Source organism: Lotus japonicus, chromosome 4 (genome assembly GCF_012489685.1).
Source record: "Lotus japonicus ecotype B-129 chromosome 4, LjGifu_v1.2".
Taxonomy (NCBI): Eukaryota; Viridiplantae; Streptophyta; class Magnoliopsida; order Fabales; family Fabaceae; genus Lotus; species Lotus japonicus.
Genome location: NC_080044.1, coordinates 77,080,162 through 77,097,796, shown reverse-complemented (window position 1 = coordinate 77,097,796; position 17,635 = coordinate 77,080,162). Strand labels below are relative to the sequence as shown.

The following is a 17,635-nucleotide window of genomic DNA, read 5'->3' as shown; positions in this document are numbered from 1 at the left end:
ATTCTTGATAATTCAATTTTACCAAGTAACTTTAGATATATTTCTTTACAAGATCACAAGTTAGGACAATATATGATAAAAATGACGGGTAAAAGGCTTAATTGCAATTTAGCCTATCAAATATCGCAGTTGTGCAAATTTGATTCTCATGTGTTCTAAACGAGTGTTTTGGATCATAACATTTGTTGAACATTGTAAAATTGACTCTTCCATTGGTGCTCCATCCAAAAACAAACATAATTGCTTTTGTGGCACTAATAAGGTGAGGTGGTGTGCGATGTGTGGCCCGATGTGGCTTATGACACTAGGTTTACACATCGGATATCATAATGGTGTTGACTATGTGTCAATAATCAATAAACTACATTTAGAGTATATGTCATTTAATTTGTCCCCAAATTGAAAACTCATCTCATTTGACTTGTCGTTAAACTTAGACGTCCAAAATCGCTCATCATCACTATGGAGGTTTCACGATTGTATGATAGTGAAGAGAATCCAAGACTACTGTTGAAGGCACACGAACCACATGGGACGAGACCACGGAGAGAGGAATCAAAGGAAAAAAAAACCTAAAAATTTGATGGACTCATGGAGAGTCACGGGGACGACAACATATATTTTGCGGTGAATAGTCACGATTAAGTTTAAACGTAAATACTTAAAATCCCTTAAATATGTTTAGATGATAACAAAGCATAAGTTATAAGGATATCTAGTAAGCAAGTACTCTATTTTTTGAAGTTGGCAAATACTTTATTATAGTGTTTTGAAATTTCAAGAATATATTCATTCAATGACTACTTGTGAACATATTCATTTGAAGGAGGAGGAGGAAGAAGAGGTACTATAAGATGAAGGGAGAAAAGAGGTGAAATGAAAATCAAAATGACACGCATGATGAAAAACACACATAGAATTAATGAAAGTCACGTGGCGAAGGTGCCTGTGCAAAATTCGTGCCACATCATTGCAAAATTACATTTAGATCCAATTTGATAAATAAAATAAAAAACAGGGATGACTTTTTGAAGATTTGTTCTTTCAAATACCCAATTTGATAGTATCAAGTGTTACAATAATAATTCTTAGGGTTGTCGGTACAATGATGATAAACCTCAAGGAAACCTTATACAATATTCCCAATACTGTAAGGGTAATTAATTCTTATTAAATATAGAGAGATAGTCACTACAAACTATTTTTGATTGCACATCTACCATGTTAATTTCCTTTATCCCTTTTTGATTTTGACACAAAGGTATCCGAGAGACATGCGAGAAACGGTAACGTTAACGGTAAGACTAATCTCTTGTCACCGGTCATCATACCATCATACGCGTAGGGAATAGAAATAATTTGTTTACATGTTAATTGCCTTTATTTTATTTGTAATTGAATTGAATTTCTCATTTCTAAAATAATTTCCAGAACAAAATTACCAAACAATTTTTCTTTGATTTCCTTCTCAAAATCATTAATTAGTAAAAAAAAAAAAAACCAGTTAAACAAGTCCAAAGTCTCTTCCTGCTTCTCCTATGGATTCAGGTGAAGGGGAGAGTGAAAAAAACCTAGCTCAGTTACAACATTGACGATAGCATCATTGCAGGTGAATGAATGTGAAACTGGATCTGCTATGCATTTGGAAACCGGTGACATGTATCAGAGTGTCGGGCCACGACACCTGCGTCTTCTGTTTTACCGTTCTCAGATATCTTACTACGTTAAAGCTGGTCTCATCGACAATGCCATCAAGGTGTTCGACGAAATGACTCAATCAAATTGCCGCCTCTTCAGCATCGACTACAACCGCTTCATCGGCGTCCTCATCCGCCACTCCCACCTCCACCTCGCCCACCACTACTACCACCGCCACGTCCTCCCCAACGGCTTCTCCCTCCTCCCCTTCACCTACTCCCGCTTCATCTCCGCCCTCTGCGCCGTCAAGGACTTCACCTCCATCGATACCCTTCTCCAACACATGGACTCCCTCGGCTTCGTCCCTGATATCTGGGCCTTCAACATCTACCTCACACTACTCTGCCGCGAGAATCGCTTGGAAACCGCCCTGCAGCTGTTTCGTACCATGCCGTTGAAAGGAAGAGAGCTTGATGTTGCGTCCTACACTATCATCATTGATGCTTTGTGCAAGTCTAAACGGTTTCACGAGGCTACTGTGGTTTGGCGTGGTTTGATTGAGAAGGGGTTGGTTCCTGATTGTAAGGCTTGTGCTGCCATTGTTATTGGGTTGTGCGGCGGTGGCAATGTTGATTTGGCGTATGAGCTTACCGTTGGTGTGATCAAAAGTGGGGTGAAGGTTAGTAGTTTGGTTTATAATGCTTTGATTAGTGGGTTTTGTAGGATGGGGAGGAATGATAAGGCGCTGGCGATTAAGAAGTTTATGAGCATGAATGGGTGTGCGCCGGATTTGGTTACTTATAACATTTTGTTGAATTTTTGTTGTGATAAAGTTATGCTGGATGAGGCAGAGAGGTTGGTGGAGACTATGGAGAGAAGTGGGTTGGAGCCGGATTTGTATAGTTATAATCAGTTGTTAAAAGGTTACTGTAAGGATAATAAGGTGGATAGGGCTTATCGGATAATGGTGGAGAGGATGCAGACCAAAGGGGTGAGTGATGTTGTTTCTTACAACACTATTATCACGGCATTGTGTCAGGCGCGCCGGACTAGGAGGGCTTATGATTTGTTTGAGGAGATGTACAGGAAAGGGATTGAACCGGATGTGGTGACGTTCACAATCCTTATAGAAGCGTTTTTAAGAGAAGGTAGTTCCGATGTTGCCAAGAAGCTTCTTGATCAAATGGAAAGGATAGGGCTTCAGCCTGATCAAATATTCTATACGACAATAGTTGATCATTCGTGCAGGACTGGGAAGATTGATGTGGCTCATCGTGCTTTTAGGGACATGTTGAAGAGTGGAATAAATCCGGATGTGGTTTCATATAATGCCCTCATCAATGGGTTTTGCAAGGCTTCTATGGTTGCAGATGCCATGCATCTATATGATGAAATGCAGATAAAAGGATTATTTCCTGATGAGGTAACTTTCAAGTTGATAGTTGGAGGGCTTATAAGGGAAAAGAAGCTCACATTGGCCTGCAGAGTTTGGGATCAGATGATGGAAAAAGGTTTTACGCTTGACAGCCGTCTTTCTGAGACTCTAATCAGAGCCATTCAATCAAGTGATGGAACATAAAACATGATTCTGGCCTGTGTTGTGACTTGTGATCCTGTCAACACCACCTCACCTTTCTAAAACGTTATTGCTAGAAACAAAATACATGAAAGGTTAGCAAACTATTTAAGTTTCTTTCTTTGTGCTGGTGGTGGCACCTGCAAAAATCAATTTTCCCATTTTCGTGCTGCTCATGGTGCAATCCCTTACCTTTGACTGTCTTTGTGCTCACACGTGGTTTTCCACTGTCTGACAGACTTCCAATTCGCTGGCCAGCCTCTGGTTAAGGATCCATACCAGTGGCAATTTTGTAATGGTTTCTTCCTGTCCATGGAAGTGATGGTGTGCATGTTTTGTTTCATATTCAAGAGACTATTCACATGGTGGATTGTATTGACTATTCCTCAATACAACCGTGAGTTTATTTACTTTTGGGCTATTGTTATACATGGAGAGCTCTGGATCTGTTTCTCACCCAGCGCAACTCACATCATTAAATGATGATTTGGTTGAAATCAATCCTGCTGCTTATTTGATTACATCCCAGTTGGTGTTTCTTCAAATTGAAGGTGGTTCTGAGCAAGTCCTGCTCTGTCTCCGTGCTATTTGATTACATCCTTGACTTTTGGCAGCTCAATTCAGAATAACTTATATCCAGCCTTGCGTAGCAGCAATATTGATACTGATCATTTCATGGTTCTATTCTAGTAATAATAGTATAGCACCCTTCCTGGAATAACAGCTCTTAATATTAGTAAATAGATGTTCTGTTTCACCAGGATGAAGTTTTTGGTATTTACTATGCCTGTGATGTATTGCAGAGCATAAGTTTGAACTGTGGACATACACATTCTTTGGTGATATCACCTTGGTTTTGTTGAACAATAAGCTCGGATTTCCACCACAAGCATTCTGGAACCTTTAGCAGGAGATTGGGAGTTTACTATATGTGTATATGGCTAGATTTGTATACTCAACAGAGAATTTTGGAAAAGATTAAGATCCACTAGGTAGCCTAGTTAGGTTTCAAAATTCAAATTTATTAGTTCCTTAAAACCTGTGATTGGGGCCCCAAATGTCTGGCTTCTGATGTTCACAGATTTTAGCCTCATAGAAACATGTTGTTGAATTACACTATTAAAAATTTCAACTTGTATTGACCTATATTAGCATTATTGTCTCTGTATCTGCAGCATTAAATTTCAAGCTTCTCTAAGGACCACCCAATCCTTTGTCCAAGTATGTTTCTACTCTCTACTAATTTAAGCACATTCTTTTACTAGAAATGATCTTCAATATATAATATTCTTGCTTATTTCGATAATCCTCTACATAGAATCGAGCTCAGCAATTGCTAAATATAAAACTAGGATTTCGTTCCAATTTTCAAATAGAAGATTTAATTGAGCATTGAGGAATAAAGAAATTTAAGCCAAAATATCATATCAAAGTAGATTGATTTTTTTATTCTTCCCGAAATGCATATTTCATTGGAATCTTGCATAATGGTGAAGGGAAGCCTTGCACAACGGTAAAAAGTTGTTGCCATGTGATTGAGATCACGGGTTCAAGTCCTGAAAACAGCCTCTTGTTTAAAAACAGGGTAAGGCTGCATACATTGGACTAAGTGGTCGGACACTTTCCCGGACCCCGCGCATAGCAGGAGCTTTCGTGCACCGGGCCACACAATTAGTTTTTGACATTATGTACAAGTGGGGTAGAGATCAATAATCTACTAATATTCTATCTAATTAAAAAACTTCGACTTCTATACTAAATAACTCTGGCTGTAAGTTTTTTTATACAATCTTGCATAGTTCTGTTTCTTTCAGAAGTCAAAACTAGTCTCCTCTCCTTATTGTTACAGAAAATAAGGATACTTCAATTGAATTGTATTCTTCCTTCTATTTGTTTTAAATTGATTGTTCACTTGTTTTCTCCAAGGTATTCAAATTGATCAATATAATGTTGTGATTCTATTTTAGATTCTCTGGGTACCAATTCTGGTTTGTTGTCTGAATTCTACCAAGGATTCAAGTCCAGAATTCCAATTCTTGGATCTTAACATTGAACATGAAGGTACTTAGAAGAAATATTTTTACGTTTTATCATCTATGCTTAAAAGAAAACTCATTTACTGATGTGATTTCCTTGGTTATCCTATCACAGTTCACTATTAGCATGGAGGAGCAAGCACTCATTTACTGAATGCTTGGGTAAACTTTCAGGTTTCTGGATTCAGATCATTACTTTCTGACAGCTGTTTCAGGTTGGGGTGGAGGGTATGAGGGAAGTAAGCGTTAAAAAGAGAGGACATGGAGAATCACTATATCAGAACCGTTGTCTCACCTGCATTTGGTGCTCGTTAAACATGACCAGATCTTGGACTTGCAGAATGCAGTAAATAGAAGACAACTAAAGAAGAACTTGGCTTTAGCTTCTCTATTTGCCTTACTTAGTGGATAAGGCTTTTATTATTGCTGTTGTTGAAAATAACGTTTTTTTTGAATATGAATGAATGTTCATTCATAACTCGACGGGTTCTTCTGTCCTATCTGGTGTTTTAAACTTTTGAAGGTGCTCGAACTTGCAATTCATAGGTTTGTGGTCCACATACTTTAGACCAAAGCAAGGGGAAGGTATCTTGTGCTGTTAGTCTTGTTTGCATGTAAATTATTGTGGAAGAATCATGAAGTGTTCGAGTGTTTTCTCCTTTTCCTTTTCTAATATTGGTAATAAGGTCTAAAAACTTATAATTTTAAAAACTTAAAATCAGGTTAAAGTTGGAATGTGTCACCTTGCGTGACCAGAACCTTTGGGTAAAACTAAATGGTTTTTGTAAAGAATAAATTTGAAAGGGTTTTTATGCCAGTTCTAAAATCTTAGTCCAAGAATCCACTCCACTTGAAAATTCACCAAAGGTTTTTGTTCTCTAATGATTAGATCCCCTGTATTATACAATCCAATCACAAGCTCAGCAACTAGCACCTAGATATCAGCTATTCACACCAAATCAAAGCATGAATAGGGGATACAGAATCACTTTATTTGTTTATAAACTCAAATCGGGTGTGGATGTATTTAAAATATAAAAAAACAGAAGCATGTTGCCCCCACATACTTGGCTTGTGCTTGATTCTTTTCCTTTACATGAATCATCCTTTAAGTTCTCATGAAGTCATTCTCCTTCCCTTTTTGTCTTCTAATTTTCGTTTTCGGTTTGATTTGTACTCTCTTCCATTAGCTTAATAACAATTTCACAGTGTAGGCTTTCGGTTTCTCTTCATTCTCCTTGTACATTTTCCACCACCATCATGCCTCACCGAGAATCCAACCCTCACTTCTCTAGACCGCCGAGACCTCAGCAAGAAGATTATCAGCAACCACCTATTCCACCAGCAGCGCCACCCAAAAAACACCGTGGCAAACAATCAAGACGTGGAGGAGCTGCACCTACACATGAAGAAGATGCATCTCAGCACCCTCGTTTTCCAATGGCAATGCCAATACCACCTGTAGAGTATGATGATCGTGTTCCATTACGAACAGAGCAGGATCATCATTCTCCATTGCAACCTGATCACCAGCCATCTATTTTACGAGCACCACTCCAAGACCAATCACACCGTGGAGCTTCACATAAACAGCCCCAAGGTCAAGGTCTCCGGCCAGGCAAGTCACGGGTAAATTTTCAAGAGCCATCCTCCAAGGCAGGTGGCCCTCCAGTGGTACCGCCGCCTTACATTCCTCCAGAGTTCCGGCAGCCGGCTACCCCGCGCAGGCAGGGCGGTGCTATACGGTTGCCAAAAGAACAAAAGTCTCAACCTTTAACTTGGATGGGTGCTTGCTTGTGTGTGATATTTTGGCTTGTCATAATCATAGGAGGTTTAATAGTCCTCATTGTGTACCTAGTTTTTCGCCCACAAATTCCTCATTTTGACGTGTCTGGTGCTACCCTCAATGCTGCATACATTGACTATGGCTACCTTCTCAATGCTGATATTACTTTGTTGGCAAACTTCACAAACCCAAACAAGAAGGTGCATGTGGACTTCAGTTCTGTGACCATTTATCTCCACTATGGAAATACCCTTATTGCTACTCAATATGTTGAGCCTTTTTCAGCTGCAAGGGTTCAATCAAGGTTTGCGTATATCCACATGGTCACTAGCCAAGTTCAATTGCCATTAAGAGAGGCACAGAGGCTGATGAAACAAATGGAAAGCAATGGAGTTTTGCTTGATGTGAGGGGAGTTTTCAGGGCAAGGTCTAAATTGGGAACCATCTTAAGGTATTCTTATAACCTTTATGGCCATTGTAGCATCATGGTAGCACGCCCTCCTAGTGGGATTTTGCTAAAAAAGAAATGCACAACCAAACGTTGAAGCAACAATTTAGTAGCCAAGGTTTTAAATTGCTGTCGCAGTCACGAACGCGTCATGGTTGTGTTGCGGTTCTTCGTATTGCAAAAAATTATGAACAAATGTGCCCGTCGCAGCTGAAATCATGGTCACCTTGTGATTTTGAAAACTTCCAAAACCTTGACGTTACAGCCGAAATCACACCCGGACCTTCATTTAAAACCATGTTGGAAGCATTAGAGATATTGTAATGTTGGTATTCTTTTTTGTCCTTGAAAATTGGGGGGTTTTGGTTTTAATAATCTGCCTGTTCTTCCCTTAAATAACATATTGAAAGGTTGATTTTTTATTTTGGGGGCTAGTTAATGAAGGTGTAGTTTTTTTTTCTTTAACTACAAATTTGTATCATCATATTTTTTCTGCTAATACCAATAACAGTATCCCAGGCATTAGGGACAGTAGCCAATGGCCAGAATTGTAGTAAAGAACGTGTAGTTTTTCTTTCAGAATTAAATTTAGATTCAGTTCAATACATGTTATATTTACTGTTGTCCAATTACAATATGACACGTGAGTTAAAAAATGAGAAGTAAAGAGAAATTATCACATTGACAATATTGATTGAGTTTTTCTTTAGATAACAGCACAACTGCACAAACAATACAATACCTATAATATTATAGATTTATAGGAAAAATTTATTATGGACCACTTTTGTGTGGTGCAAAGTTGCACCACTCCCTTTTGACCCACAATAGCAAGTTTTTTAAAAAAAATCAAAAAACATATTTTTTTAATCTTTAATTAATTATTAGGTTAATTGAATTATCTAAAATTAATTACAACAATTTGTGATATTTATTAATTATAATCTAGTTATCTCTCTAAATCAAATCCATTTCTTCTTCATCCAAGTCCAGATCCAAGATGTTGGACATTTTCTCCTCCTCCTCCGCCGTTTCTTATCAATTACAATTGCTTATATCATTTGCACTAGAATCCATTGGCATCATGGAGTTGCAAGTGGTTGCTCTTCTGCAACAAATTTATAATTAAACACTGGGAGAAAACAACCTCCAATGGCATTAAACAATAACTCAGATTTTTGTTCCATCAAATTTTAGGTAGTACATTTCAAAAATAAATCTAACTTTAAATACATCAGGCACCAGGAATTCACAAGCGGAGCTTAAAAACAGGTGTTTCTGAATCTAATTTTCAACACCCAGTGGTTAGCAGCTTGGGTTTTTCTTCAACACTCTTTGCAGATCCCATTTTCTCATTTCCTCATGAAATTAGAAAACTGAATCAGAGAAATAGGAACGAAAACTATTAGAAATCCATTTCACAACCCAAAAGAAGGAGTTGCAGACCTAATAGAAGAAGAAGAAGAAGTTGCAGATCTCTCCCTCCATATCTTCATCTCATCTTTCTCACTCTGCACCTCTCCCTCCACCGAACCCACACCAGCAAACCACAACCCAGAACCACCTCTTCGCACCAGACCCTCAGCCACCGCGCCGCGACCAGAACCCCCACCGCGCCGGAAAAACAAACTTTTTCTTCTGGGCATTCTCGAAGAAACGAGTTGGGTTTGATTTGTGGTTGAGTGGAAGCTTGGAGAAGATGAGTGAGATAGTGGTGGTGGAAAAAACCCAACCCCACCCCTCCCCAGAAACCCAACCGGAACCCACCCCAAACCCCACCCAGAAACTGAGCCCACAAACCCCTTCTTCCCTCTCACAATAGATCTACTATAACTGAGAAAGGAAAACCAGAGAAGAAAATCCAAGACTTTTTTTTTTCAGATCTCAAACCATTGTTACAGATACAGCTTCAACCTATCATATGGTGTCTGGAGAGGGGGAGCTCGAAGCTTGTAACCCAGAAACCCAACCAAAAACCCAGAAACTTTGAAGCTTTGAACGAGAACCATGATCTACAGAAGAGGAGGAGGAAGAGGAAACGGATTTCAGTGTTTGGTGAGCTGGGTTTCAGATCTGGGGGGTGAGGGTCGAACCAATGGGTGGTGGCGGTGGGGGCAGCGGTGGTTGGGTGGATGATGAGAGGATGAGAGGTTTTGATTTCTGAAATTAGGAGGTAGAAGATGAAGAGGAGAGAGGAGAGAGGAGAGAGGAGAGAGGAGAGAGGAGAGATTCTAGGGAGTTTGGTTTTAATTAACTTAATTAAAATTATCACAAATTAATTATTGTGATTAATAAATATGTATTTTTATTATTTTTTTAAAAACCGGGAAACCTTCCATAGCAGGTCAAAAGGAGAGTGGTGCAACCATGGACCAGAAAAAACTGGTCCATGTTAAACGCCTCCAGATTTATAGTAACTTATGTTCTTTCTCTTCAAATTTGTATCTTTATATTTAAGTTCTTAAGCTTGGTATGGACCATTTGGTTCAATAGCCAATCAATCTCAAACCCACAACGTAGGGAGATTTTAATTTAAAGTGACATGCCGTTTAAAGTGAGATTTGTCTTAAAGCGAACTGCCTATAGCCTTATACAATAATTGTCATTCTACCAAATTAGTATTAGTGTGTTTGTATTTACGTTCAAGTTAGTCAAATACACATTTAAATTTTCTTAAATGTGCACCGATAAAAATACAAACAGTCATTTATCAACAGAAGCTGGACTCAGGAAGCAAAAAAGAAAAAAGGCCTCGATTATCTTGGTACTAAACCAACCCCAACCTAGAAACATTCTAGAGACTTCAGTTTAATGAATGAGTGCTTTATAAGGCTAACAACACTAGATATGAAAAGAATTCCTCCTAGTGTGTTTGAATTCACCATTAAACCTTATAAAGTCACTTGTGCCTCAATAAAAGCTAAACTCAAGTAACTTGTCCTAAATCTTAAACCATATGCGTTCTTATAGTGTGTTTTCATACACACATTTTGTCAATCACGCAGCTTAAGTTTCATGGCCTTAAAAACTGCTAAAATTAGTCAAGCATGCCCCAGATTATGGGTGGCAAAATAATTCATTAGTCCATATCCATCCAATCCATCAATGACAAAATCCATCCATATTCATCCACATAAAAAAATAATTTAAATATCCATTGGATATCCATAATCCACTCATTTAAAATCCAAATCCACTGGATCAGTACATTAAAATTTAGTGGATCACTAATGGATTGACTTAAAATCTTATTGGATTACAAAAATAGACCCAAAAACCTAAATTAACCCAAAAACCCTAAAATCGATCTAAAATCATTATATCGGCCGAAAACCCTAAAATCGACAGAATAACCTAAAATCGGCGGAAAAACCAAAAATCAACCATAAACCCTAAAATCGACACTAAACCCAACTTGAACCTTAAAATCGGCCGAAAAACATAAAATCAACCCTAAACCCAAAAATTTATACTAAAACCCACCTTAAATGATAAAGTAGGTTAAGTTTTCTTGTTATGTCATGAAAATTTGAGAGGTTTGTCATCCATATCATATTTCATATAACTATAAATAGCTATGAGCAATATCAATTGCTTAATTAACATTTCATTTTTAATCAGTTTAACATGATACATAAAAATATTTTATTTATCATTATTTTTGTGTCAGTCATTGTCCATGCGAATGGACAATACGACTACCTCAAGTTTTCATTAACGTGGGTTTTCAGATTTTGTACAATCTTCGGATGTGATCATAGAAAGTATACGAGTTTTCAGGAAAAGGTATTGTAGTATATATTTTAATTAAATATATTTTAAAATTTTAGGGTAACTATGTGGGAAAAAAATTTAAGTCAATAGTTCATTTTTTCTTAAAAAGACACCACATTTATATATATAAAAAAAATGTGGTGCGTTTTTAAGACATAATGAACTATTGACTTAAATATTTTCCTAGGTACACTAAAAATTTAAAATATATTTAATTAAAATATATATTAAAATGCCTCCCTCGAAAACTTGCATACTTTGTATGGTCACACCGAAGACCGTACAAAATCCGAAAACTCGCTTTAATGAAAACTTAAGGTAGTCGCATAGACAATGAGAGACACAAAAATAATGATAAATATAAGATTTTTGTGTATCATGTTAAACTGATTAAAAATGAAATGCTAATTAAGCAATTGATATTGCTCATAGCTATTCATAGCTATTTATAGTTATATGAAATATGAAATGAATGACACTTTTATTTCATGATTTATAACCTCTTGATGGACCTCAAATTTCATGACATAACAACAACACAATTTCATGACATAACAACACTAAACCTATGGGTAAGACCCTTAGAAATAATCCAAGGGTATTTAGGTAATTTACTTTATATCATTATTAAATAATAAATATTATTATTATACATTGCTTGATTCTATGAATATTGGCTGATCTTAAATACTAGTGAATTTTTTTAGAAGAAATATTAGGTTGGTTTCTTTATCAAGTTCTTTCATTTTCTTCAAAACGTTCTTCGTCCTTAAGGTTTGGAACATAAGACTTCTTCTGGACTAGTTTTACGCTTGGAATAAGTCAAGATGATAGTAGTCAGGCCCAGATCATAACTTTCCATACATGAAAATCCTAATAATAAGAGTAATACATAGCTCTACAACCTACTAATTATCCCCTAAAGAAACCAAGATGATTATTTTATCTTCATATAAAAGAATCAAATGATCGAAGGGTAAATGCAAAGTTTAGCTTAAAGAAAGACATGGTAGTTTTTCATGCAACTCCTCTTTTTTCCCCAGTGACATGTATTAAGCAAACAGAACATGCATTCTTTTTGACCATTGCTTCTAAGTTATTTTAGGCAAACATCAAACAACCATGTATGAACTTTCCATTACCGTGTACTGTAATGACAGTGTATGTGTGCTTCCAAAGAAAGGATCGTACAGAACAAGCAAATTGCAATAGCAAGTTACTCAAGCCAGAAGCTACTGGAATATGATAATTGAACAAAACCACCGTTGCTGCATTAAGAGATGGTGGAACTTGATGCTATAAACTACAATTTTGTGATATAAAATTGAAGAAATTAACATAAATACACAAAAGAAATGAAAAGAAAGAACAGGTTGAATTATAAGAGAGGTTCGGAAAGTTCCATTTCATTAGAAGCCTCCTGTTGTGTATCAAGCCGCCGAGGCTGATATCCGACAAAGTCCATGCCGAGCCACTGCCATGGCCAGCACACATATCTAGGCCTATTTCCTCCCCTTGAGTCTTCCCTGTTCTCAAATTCTTCGAGCTGATGAGTGAGCTCCTCTACTCTGTCCCTTAGTCTGGAAGACCTCGTGTCTGCCAACCTAAGAGATTTCTCTGCTGCATCTCTGGCTGCCATGGCAGCTGCTGCTGTCTCTTCTTTGAATTTTAGTTTCTTCTCTGATTCCAACATGGCCTGCTTTGCCTCTTCAAGCTCGTGCTTTAGTGTTGACAACTGCAAATTTGCAACCAGCAATTATGACTAGGATGTTCAATGTGATAATAGTAGGAAGAGTGAAAATTTCCATCAACAGGTGGCTTTCTGTATTCATGAAGATGACTTAAGACTGAAAGGAGCTTTGGATGGAAATGCCAGAAGTTTTTTTTTAAAGATTGACAGTCACTCATTTAAATTGCGACTCTTGAAAATTGAAGTTAGGTAATATATGAGATAATAGTAAGAAAAAATCATTCTCCAGTAAATGTAAAAGGGATAATTACAACTGTACAGGTAATAAATGAGTGTCACGCCTACACTGCTTGACATTGGTTCATAAAAATAATCAAGTCAAATTTCAAGGATGAGCGCTTAACAAACCAAGATCGAATATTCAAAAAAAGCTTTACTCATACACCCCTAACTAGAATCAATAATCAACAGAAGAAAGAGATGAACAGAAGATATGGGTAGAGGAAATATATCTCATAGCATAACACAGGACAATATCATGGAAGTCTCGCTAAGAAAAAGGAAAACGTGTGAGTATAAACTACAAAGAGAGTCTGGAAGAAGGAGACTCAGCAGTGGTTAAGAGGCTGCCAGGAAACATGTCAGGGCGTCAGGCAGCTGCAAAGGCAAGTGCTTCCCAGGAATTTGTGCCTGCTGCCTGCCGGATATGTGCGGTGCAAAGGAACGAAGCAACAACCTAGTGTCATTCTTTGAAGAATGAAGGGTTATATTATATGACCCGTATTTTCTTCTGATGGGGGGAAGCATATGAAATTAAAAAAAAAAAACACCTTAAAAATGTGAGGGAAGTTGAAATAAAAGGGGCAGTTTACAAGGATGTAATGGTTTGTGAACCAAAACAGCCACCACAGCCGTGATTTGTCAACTATCTGCCCGCAATGAAGGCCCCTATTGCTACCCCACATAAGCACGACGCCACTTTAATTGAGGCTAGGCCACAGAAAGTGATACACCACTTTATAGCATGCTATTACCTACTCTGATTTATTTCAAAATAATTTTTCAGCAGGACCATAATACTAAACAGCAAAGGGAGCACCAGGTATTGAATCCATGAAAGATGATTTCAGTATTGGAATTCAAAGAAACAATATATCACTAGCAAGCAGCTTATATATTTAATTATGGCCAAAGTTAAAATTGTAATAAATTTAAAACAATGCAATGAAGTCTAAGAACACTTCGGCATAAATGAAAAAATAACAATACCAAGAGAAAAATGGTCTCAGAAGTGATTTTAAAATTCAAACATATCAACAAATGCTGTTAACAGATAGCATACCTGTGCCACAAATTCTTGTTCAACACCCCTGCCTGCAGCAGCTTCTTGCTCTGCTGCATCTTTCCATCTGTTAATTTCTTCTTCAGCAGCAGCAATATCCATCATTAGCCCTTCAATCTACATCACAAAGAGGCCAAGTTGATTCTTAGTGACAGGAAAATAACGACAATGAAATGTCCCTCACAAATCGTCCACAGCCTTAGATTATACAAATAGTTCTACATTCTACAACATAAAAATATCATATAAGACTATTCATGGCTAAGGGGCTAGATAAATTTTAACTTAGAAAAACATAATTAGGCTTACATTTTCATTTGCCACCCTCTCCTTCTCTTCAAGTTCCTCTATCCGATGCATTCTTTGGTCAAGCTCTTTGGTCTGAGCTTCTATGTGCAGCTTAAGTAAACTCAACTCTGCCCTTAATGTAGTTAAGCAATATGCAAAGGAAAAAAAAAAGGAGTTATGATGTCAGCACAACTAGACATTGCAAATGTGCAAGCTTCTGAGAGTAATTAGAAGATTTTCACTATAAAACTTCAAATTGAACAAATAGCAAATAACCGCCGGTTATTAACCGGGCATTTGAACCTGATGCTAAGTACCTTAATTGATCCACAGTATGCTTGAGCTCTATGATCTCAAGCTGAGATGTCTTAACAACATCCTCCAGAGCACCAGCCTGCATATAGTGCATTCATAAAGAACTCTAAGCAATCTTCAAAATAAAAACTTAGATGAGAACACCAAGTTCCGTTGAGAATCAGTAAGTGAAATGAATACTTTACCAGAGAGTATATTTCATCCTCCTCTTCTTTATCATTTGATGTTGCAAGCTTCCCATCTCCAAGAAGCTTACTAAATTTGAAATCTATACCAGCATCCTTCAACCCATTCTCAGCAGCTAAAAACAACTCATTTTTCCTAGAAGATGGATCAGATGCCATTCTCTTTGACAACGCACTCCGAAGCAAAGAACCAATTTGATCCTTCTCCGTAACTAACCGATTCACAGTCTCATCCAAACTCTTGATCTCGCGATTCTTCTCCTCAACCACATCCCTAGCTTTTTGAACAACAATCCAAGTCAACTCATGTATGGATTCCATCCCAGCCAAAGACGCCCGTACATTCTCCTCAATGTCCGTTTCTTGCGGGACAAACAACGATTCGGACAATTCCAAATTACCCAACTCATCATCGATCGTCAACGCCCTTACAACATTGCAAATCTGGTTGTGAATTTTCGAAACAAAGCTCAACTGATCAATCAACATCGGTCTAAGCGATTCCATCTGAGACTCCAACTTACTAAACTTAACCTCATACTCACCAACATGGTCCTTCAACTGCATAACCTCACCTTGTTCCTTTCTCAAACTCTCAGAAACCTCACTCAGTTTCAAATCCCTAACACCCAAATCCTTCTCCAAACCCTCAATTGCAGAATCCTTTTTGGCAACCTCATCCCTCAAGTCACTAATGGTTGCTTCAAGCTGAGAAACCTCAATCGCAATCTCGTAATTCCTCTGCTCAATCTGCTCCCTAGCTTGATCCCTCGCCTTGCCGGTGGCATCATTCTGCCTCAGCAGCTCCTCCACGATCTCATTCGCCCTCTTAATCACACCATACACCACCGCCGCCATCCCGGTGTACTTCTGCGACCGCGGCAACGCGCCGCCGCTAAAACCATTCACCTTCGCCGAGATCTTCTCCATACCAGTAACCAACATATGACTCGAGTTCCCAATCTCCGATCGCAGCGCGTCACGCTCCTTCACCACCTCCTCAACCTGCTTCGCCACCTCCTCCTTCTCCTTAACAGCATCATCCCTCTGGCGCCCGAACTCGTCGCGCTTCTTGATGGCCTCGTGAGCGAGAGCCTTCAACCGGTTGAAGGAAACCTGCAATTCGGACTTGGAATTCTCCGCGGCGAGGCGGGCCTTTCGTTCCTGATCGAGCTCGGTTAGAATCTCCCGGAGTTTTTCCTCGGAGATGTTTTCCGGTGAGGGAGGCGGAATTGGATCGGCGGCGGTGTCGTCCTCGACGTCGCTGAGCATCGCATCATCGTCCACGTCGCCGGCGCCGGACATTTAATTTAATAACATGAAATTATCGTGAATCGGGTTTGGGGTTTAGAGATGGATGAAGAAGATTGAACACCGCAACAACGTACCAACCAGTCTCTGAAGAATTTCAGGATTTCTCAAATTGTTTTTTTTTGTTTTCTTTTTTCAATTTAGAGAATGATAATGGGGTGTTACGTTAATTAATTACGATTAATTAATATAAAGTAGATAGTGATAATTAATCTTATCGTATAATTAAAAAAAAAAAAGAATGCGTTGCGTGCTGTCTCTGCCTTGTGTAAATTTGGTATGGTAGACGTGAGTACAGGGGATTTGGAGATGAGACGAAACTTCGTTTCTAAGCGATGAGAGAGTGGTCATTTAACCAGATTTGTTTACATGCCACGGAACAAATTAAGAGTATCATCATTGCAAACCAACTATTAGGAAAACCTTTAATTTTTATTACATGGGAGTTCAAAATTGTTTCAATATATATAGGATACTTGTGTTTAAAATTAAAAAAAAATGAATATGATTTGTGGCGGTATTATATGTCCGCACTAGAGTATGGTGCCCGCATTGTTGAGATGTCTAACATTGACTTGACATATGACTAAGATAACTCTTATATATGAAAGAGAATACTCAACTCCCTTAAATTATTTTTTGATTTGAATTAGGTCTCCGAAATTCTAATGTTCGCCACTCTTACGTGGTACTCCCTCCGGTCCTATTTATAAGCATGAAAGAGAAGAAAAATCTTGGTCCTTTTTATAAGAACCAAATGAAAGTTTGAACTATATTAATTATTTTTTTCCAATGATGCCCTTATTAATTCTAACTTGTAAAATGTGTCTCATTAATTATTCTTTCTCTTTCCCACTTTCCAACATGAATAACAAAGGGTAATTTTGGAAGTTTATTTTGATTCAAGACAAATTTAATGCATTTTATCTAGTTTTACTACATTTCTTAAACTATGTGAATTTTTTTTTTGTTGCTTATAAATAGGACCGGAGGGAGTACAAGAATTAGCGATGCGGAGGACAATCGATACCTATGAAATAATAACTTAGGAACTAATGAGGGTCTTATCCGTTTAAAAAAGTGTGGTTGTCCCTTTCAAATTTCAACAAATGTCTCTTCTTTTCTAAAGATTGAGTTTGTGCTCTCACCTTTACCAGGTTGATTTATTTGTTACTAAACCAATACTTTGTTATTACTTCATGCAATCCTCTAGAAACAAGTAACAAGAAATAAGTATATAACCAAG

At 37.8% G+C, this 17,635-nt stretch overlaps 3 protein-coding genes across 7 annotated transcripts; 2 read left to right on the top strand and 1 right to left on the bottom strand.

The window, feature by feature from the left end:
• The first annotated feature begins 1,346 nt into the window (after positions 1–1,346).
• Positions 1,347–5,908, top strand: LOC130711455 (pentatricopeptide repeat-containing protein At1g13040, mitochondrial). 5 transcript variants are annotated; one of them, XR_009010702.1, is made up of 4 exons: positions 1,347–4,206; positions 4,390–4,435; positions 5,182–5,275; positions 5,366–5,908. XR_009010702.1 is itself a non-coding variant. In XM_057561080.1 (1 exon), the coding sequence occupies exon 1, from the start codon at positions 1,637–1,639 to the stop codon at positions 3,215–3,217; it is 1,581 nt and encodes a 526-aa protein (XP_057417063.1). In that variant the 5' UTR covers positions 1,347–1,636; the 3' UTR covers positions 3,218–4,371. The 5 variants fall into 5 exon arrangements, 1 of the variants encoding a protein (XP_057417063.1); XR_009010704.1 differs by lacking the exons at positions 4,390–4,435; positions 5,182–5,275; positions 5,366–5,908 and having other exon boundaries at positions 1,347–3,765; positions 4,018–4,371; XR_009010703.1 differs by lacking the exons at positions 4,390–4,435; positions 5,182–5,275; positions 5,366–5,908 and having other exon boundaries at positions 1,347–3,912; positions 4,018–4,371.
• An 86-nt stretch (positions 5,909–5,994) lies between these two features.
• Positions 5,995–7,962, top strand: LOC130711456 (NDR1/HIN1-like protein 6). The gene has a single exon (XM_057561081.1). It carries the CDS (start codon positions 6,511–6,513, stop codon positions 7,579–7,581), a length of 1,071 nt encoding a protein of 356 aa, XP_057417064.1. The 5' UTR covers positions 5,995–6,510; the 3' UTR covers positions 7,582–7,962.
• Positions 7,963–12,370: 4,408 nt separating this feature from the next.
• Positions 12,371–16,520, bottom strand: LOC130711254 (uncharacterized). The gene is made up of 5 exons (XM_057560793.1): positions 15,079–16,520; positions 14,896–14,972; positions 14,600–14,711; positions 14,291–14,407; positions 12,371–12,993 (listed from the first exon to the last, which is right to left on the bottom strand). Exons 1-5 carry the CDS (start codon positions 16,381–16,383, stop codon positions 12,637–12,639), a joined length of 1,968 nt encoding a protein of 655 aa, XP_057416776.1. The 5' UTR covers positions 16,384–16,520; the 3' UTR covers positions 12,371–12,636.
• Between the last annotated feature and the right edge of the window lie 1,115 nt (positions 16,521–17,635).

Bases quoted from the DNA above. Each gene is read 5' to 3' on its own strand.
- LOC130711455 (XM_057561080.1), top strand. From the start codon at position 1,637: ATGCATTTGGAAACCGGTGACATGTATCAGAGTGTCGGGCCACGACAC.
- LOC130711456 (XM_057561081.1), top strand. From the start codon at position 6,511: ATGCCTCACCGAGAATCCAACCCTCACTTCTCTAGACCGCCGAGACCT.
- LOC130711254 (XM_057560793.1), bottom strand. From the start codon at position 16,383: ATGTCCGGCGCCGGCGACGTGGACGATGATGCGATGCTCAGCGACGTC. The intron at 14,408-14,599 runs GTAAGCCTAATT...TTTGTGATGTAG, and splicing joins AGAGGGTGGCAAATGAAAAT to ATTGAAGGGCTAATGATGGA. The intron at 12,994-14,290 runs GTATGCTATCTG...GCAAATTTGCAG, and splicing joins AACAAGAATTTGTGGCACAG to TTGTCAACACTAAAGCACGA.